The sequence below is a fragment of the Austrofundulus limnaeus genome, unplaced genomic scaffold, assembly GCF_001266775.1.
Source record: "Austrofundulus limnaeus strain Quisiro unplaced genomic scaffold, Austrofundulus_limnaeus-1.0 Scaffold3, whole genome shotgun sequence".
In the NCBI taxonomy this organism is placed as follows: domain Eukaryota; kingdom Metazoa; phylum Chordata; class Actinopteri; order Cyprinodontiformes; family Rivulidae; genus Austrofundulus; species Austrofundulus limnaeus.
In genome coordinates, this window is record NW_013952405.1 from 1,518,083 (window position 1) to 1,523,679 (window position 5,597).

Genomic DNA, 5,597 nt, shown 5'->3' on the forward strand with positions numbered 1-5,597 from the left:
GTTTTACAACCCCCCCAGTCTTTCATAGTAATCATAATCAGAGTTGAAGCATGTTCTGTTTTCCTTCAAGGGCCCTGTTGCAAGTCCACCCCGTGTGTGAGAGATGGAGTGCCGCAATGTGCATCAGACACATAAGCCTGCACACGGGGAGAACTTAATTAGAGAAAACAGTGCTGTCAGATGCATTAGGCAGAGGTACACACTTAAGGGCATATGGTTTTAGYACCATAGTGTTGGGTCGGGGAAAAGCGCACAAACATACCTCAGAGCTCGGAGCCATGCTAATGAAATCACTCCCTTTCTATCCCACTRAGAGCAAACACAAATGTTTACAGACATCACACAGTCTGTCCGTACTTCTGCACCACACTGGGCTGTTGTGAGAGTGGCACTGGAGTGCATGGTGTTTGTCTGAATTTAAAAAAAACTCTGTCAGAAGGAGACAAGAGGTGAGAACAGGCAGCAAGATGTCCTTCTGTAATCGCTTAGAAGATCATATTCATTTTTTATCCTGTTATATGTAGCGAGAGTTATGCTCTAACCTATTTAGTAATGCTTCTTTAAAAATAAAATTTTTWAAAAAGTTCCAAATATTTAATTTGAAAACATCGCTCACATCTATCTGAAAAAAAAATAATGATTTAGAGGATAATGAGAAGCTGATGACACAGATGGAAATGTGTCTTAATTTTTTTCTTCCGCCACAAGAACAAGATACATTTTTTGTGTATTTTAACTCAACGTACCGTGTATGTGTACACCCCATCAACAACTTCATTGTAGATTGTTATAATTTTTTGTTTTTCAGTTTTTAACACACTCAGCAGGTTTTTGATTAACTGGACACAAGACTTATTCACCCTGATTTTGCTGCTTTCAAAATAAAGGGTTTGGAATTAGAACAGTTTAAATTTTTATCTCTTGAATTCATTCAAGTCTTTTTTAACTGTAAGCTGGAATTCATTTTTTAATCATAAATTGCATTAAAAATGTAGAGCATCAACTGTTTCCCTAAAAACAAGGGAGTTAAAATAATGTTAATTACCTTTTATTATCAAATTACAGCTGCAGTTCATACACACAAYAACATCTAACCCTAGCCTTCACCTTACGTGGCTTGACTGTCAAGTGTTAGTTCCATTATAACATGGCATTAACAAAATGATAACTCATGCTTTATGTAAGAAACCTCACATCATGTTCACTTCACTCACTACTGCCTGGTGTAATACCCTGAAAACACACTGAAAAGACCCGCAGACTGAAACATTTGTCGTATGGTTGCCCTGCCACCACGCTCACTTAAAGCCATTAAGAAAATAAAGTGACATAATGAAACACATACCCGTCCAGCTCCACATCAGAGGCCTATAGGCAGAAAAGTGACCATCCGAGCACCCGTACAGACTGTCTCATTTGTGGCAATTAGGCTGCACTGAGACTGAAGGAGAGCAGGGCCCCCATGCCCTCACATCACTGTTTGTCACATTTCATCCCCGCTGCCCTGACCCTCTCATGGGGCCTCAGAGGAGGCATGTGTCATCAGAGAGACGGTTCAAAATGCCACGGGTGTCCCGTTGTTGTGACAAATATATCAATTGTAGAAGACTGAAGGGAGTGCATCACTTAGTCCATTCACAAACAGGCCGAGGAGATTTAAATGTCGAATGTAACATACTGACTTAGCACGTTSATCAAAAGATATTAAAATTAAGCCTTTTCGTTTTGTTTTATACAGCTGATAAGGCAGAGTATTCCAAAGAAACTTGTTGTGGACAAAAGAAAAAAAAAATCATAATTATTGACCTGTTTGGGAATGTGAATAGTTGAATTTAAATTTTAAGCAACAAATATGTTGGAAAATAATTTTGAAGGCTGCACTCTGGCAATTTTTTTGTCCAAATTAAGTGTTTTTGGACAAATAAAGTAATCAGAAAGAAATATAAATCGGTACCAAAATCAGTGCCGCTCTCCAGAGAGTCAGGCTGTAATGAAGGGTGAAAATAAGACTGCAGCAAAATGATTTCAGACAACACACACACATTCACTAACACTCTCWCACACACACACTGATCCCTGCTAATTGCAGCGCAGTGACCAGTCTCACACACTTCTTTAAATTAATGCCCAACCTGCAAAGGAAAGAAAATAAAATAAAATAAAAAAGCAAAAACGTAAAAATGTTCATTGCATTAAGTCTCCTCCAAAGAGACAGGAGCAGAAATCGTGTTAATAGCTGTCCACTCCAGTGTGCAGAAGAGCCCGCCAAGGAAGCCTGCAATCACCCAAATACCCAGAGACAGGTCGAGGGTGCCCCAGGCGCAGCGTGCGCCCTTCCCCTCAGCGCCACCGACCCCACTGTGCGCCAAACAGGCCCCACCAGCTCCTCGCGGCACGTCCAGACCCGTTTCCTGCTCTTTATGTGAGACAGGAAAGTTTTTTTTTTCAAAAGGGTCTGTGATGAGGGCCAGACTCTGATAATTACCGCTAATTTGTCCATTGCGTAAAATAAAAAAAAGAATAAAATAAAAATTATATTAATAACAATATTTGATTTCTTGATTTTCTTTTAAATGAGGTTTTGGAAATAGTTGAAATGAAGCAAACTGGGTCCAAGATATAGATATACGTGTTTGTTTAATTATAAAGACATATAAACAATATATGAAATCCATGTTAGAACACAAGCAGAACGCTTTTTTTAGTTGTCCAGTTCTATAGGCTGCAGTTATGTAACTATTAGTAGTGTGATAACCGGGCTCAACGAAGCACGAAATTCCTCAGAGTTGTACAATACAATCAAGTGAGAAGTKCAAGAACTTCAAATCAAAAGCAAACACATCTGATCAGAGAACAGAAACATRAAAACAGATCATTATTTTTAGCAGCATAAAAGTCAATCAGGAGGATCAGATGGGAGTTTTGTCGCTTTTTATTCATTATTTGTTGGATGTTGCATAGATTACAAATCATAACAGAAGATTCCCTTTAAAGAAAAATAATCAGATCAATAGTTTTGGGAGGATAATTAGGCCTGTGGCGCATTTAAAGCCGCGCAGAAGGCCTTAACAGTTTTTTTTTCTTGTCGCGTTAAACCTGGATGGAACATTTTACGCATCAGAATAACTTCCACAGAATTAGCATCATTCTTCTTATTATTAATTCTTAATTGAACTAGAGTGGGACAGAGACCGACACAGGTGCAGTACATGATGTAAAAGTTCAGGAACAAAAAAAGAGAGAAAAAAATAAGGAAAAAAATGAAAGAAAATATGAAGCAAGTCAAGGCTTGTCGTTACAGTGTTTGAAGAGAGTTGACGGCGCGCCGGAGTAAGTGGAACACTTTTCGGCACAGGTGGTGGCGAGCGCGGAGCCCGAGAACGGGTAGACGGCCGCCTGTCCAAAGGGCGCCAGGGCGGTGGGGATGGGTGAGGTTATGGTCTGTCCCTGGTTCAGATAGGCCACCAGCCGCCTCATCTCCTCCAGAGCCTGAGCCTGCATGAGGATGTAGTTCTTGGCCAAGAGGAGGGTGGCTATTTTGGAGAGTTTTCTCACCGAGGGGCTGTGGGCGTAGGGGATGACGGAGCGCAGGCCGTCCAGCGCGTCGTTCAGGTCGTGCATCCTCCTCCTCTCGCGCGCGTTGATGCTGAGCCGCAGGGACCGCTGCTCCTTGGACTTCTTGGCCAGGGCCCCCCCGGGTTTGTCGTCTCCGAACGAGGAGCCCCTCTTCCGGGACTCCAGCGAGTCGAACCCGTCCTCGTCGTCGCTCGTGTGCTCCCCGCCGCTCTCGTTGGACTTCGCCGTCTGCCCGGAGAGGAAGTCCGCGGCCGGCGTGAGCGGGAAGCGGCCGGGGCTCCCGGCGCCGTGGCCCGGGCCGAAGCCGAAGGCTGACTGGCCGTAGCGCTGCGTCAGGTCCAGGAGCGCGTCGTTACTGATGGACTTCAGCAGGTTCTCATCGCTGACATTCATGGTTGGTCTTCTCCTCTGTTCCAGAGCAGAGTCAGGGAGGGGAAAAAAAGTCTGCTCTTCTTTCTTGTTTCTCCTTGGTCCCAGCTTGGGTTTGGAGGGCTGGAGTTCTGTCACAGACTCTGCTGTTAGTTTGTTTCCCCCCTCCCCACTCTTCCTTTGCTCTGTTTGGTGCTGTGACTCTTCAGGAAGGAGGCTGTAAACGTGAAGCTTGAGCGTCTACACGCGCTCACCTCCTCTCTGCGCTCCCCCCTGTGCGCGCTTGTAGCCCACGTTCAACACTTCTGCGAGACCGGAGCGCTCGTCTCTCTCTGCCCCCCACCACCACCACCACCTCTCTCTCTTTCTCTCCTTGTACACTCCGTCTCCTTCTTGCCCTCCCTCGCCTTGGGCAGATTGTGACTGGCGCTCAGTCTTGCTCTCCAAGTTAGTAGGAGCAGGACGGCCCGCCGGGTATTTCTGTCCGACCAATCAGGGGTTGGTTTTAATTAACTTGAGAAGAGCGGAGGATCTGATCCCGGTTTCTGCATCAGACTCAGCCAGCTGCGATGCAAAATGACAGTCAGACCAAGGCGCGTGAGCCTATTGTGTTGCTGCTGCTCAGAGCTCATAATAAACAAAAGATTWTAATTCTGCACGTGCAGGAGGTCAGTTTTTACAGTCCACTCACCTGTCTGAAGAAGACATTCAGAGACCTCAGAGGAAGGATTTCAGCTTTCTCGTTATTGTAATCAAATCATAGCCCAATGAGAAGGACACTTTAATGACATGTCTGTATTTTTTAATGACAAGTCTGGAGAAAATACTAAAGATTTGCAAATAAACATGACTTAGACATTTTCTAAAAGGAGAAATAAAAACTTTTCTCTGAGCTGAAGGAACAGGTGTACCGACGTCCATCAGCAGGAATTTAAAAGTGAAGCAGGATCAACAGTGCCACCTGCTGTTCATCGTGAAGCATTACACTGGGATGAAAGGACGGTTATTATGTGCGGTCAATGTTCTCCTTTAGCGCTATCTTGTGGTAGAAAGATGGGAATGAGGGTTGTTCCCTAGAAATTAACAACACAAACAAACGAAAAAGAGGGGTGCATGTATTTATTTTATTTTATTTTATTTTATTTTTAAAGTTTGATCTTCCTATGCCAAATGCTGCACTTCCTATTTTGGAGTTACAATTCTTGGAGTTACAATTCTTTTTCTTTTCTTCTGCTAAAAGTAAAGAGGCAATTCTATTTTTTGCCTGTGTCTGAGTTTGTGTGTGTGTTTATTTATTAACATCAGCACAATGTTTCACAAACCACTGGCTACATTTTAATAAACACTTTCAAGCAGTAGATGGAGAGCTGTGACTTATTATTTTATGGAGTCACCCCCATTCAAGATGGCCACCACAGATAGATAATAAACACAGAAGTGGATAAAACTTGGTTTTATAGATGTTGGACTAAGATTTAGTTCCCATGAGTCATTTCCATTTACAGTCTACTTTGTGGACAACTCACTGATTGTGTGACATTTATTTTTAAACGTTTACAATTAACTATTGAAATCAAACTTTTCTGTCTCTTTGTAAAAGATGCACAGCAAAAACTGTCCATATAACCAAATGTGAAAATCTTATATCCAGC

General features: G+C 42.9%; 1 protein-coding gene across 1 annotated transcript; it reads right to left on the reverse strand.

Annotated features, from left to right (window-relative positions):
• Positions 1-2,618: 2,618 nt before the first annotated feature.
• Positions 2,619-4,335, reverse strand: bhlhe23 (basic helix-loop-helix family, member e23). The gene has a single exon (XM_014015683.1). The coding sequence runs from the start codon at positions 3,967-3,969 to the stop codon at positions 3,283-3,285; it is 687 nt and encodes a 228-aa protein (XP_013871137.1). The 5' UTR covers positions 3,970-4,335; the 3' UTR covers positions 2,619-3,282.
• Between the last annotated feature and the right edge of the window lie 1,262 nt (positions 4,336-5,597).

Excerpts from the sequence above, each read along its gene's own strand:
- bhlhe23 (XM_014015683.1), bottom strand. The coding sequence starts at position 3,969 with ATGAATGTCAGCGATGAGAACCTGCTGAAGTCCATCAGTAACGACGCG.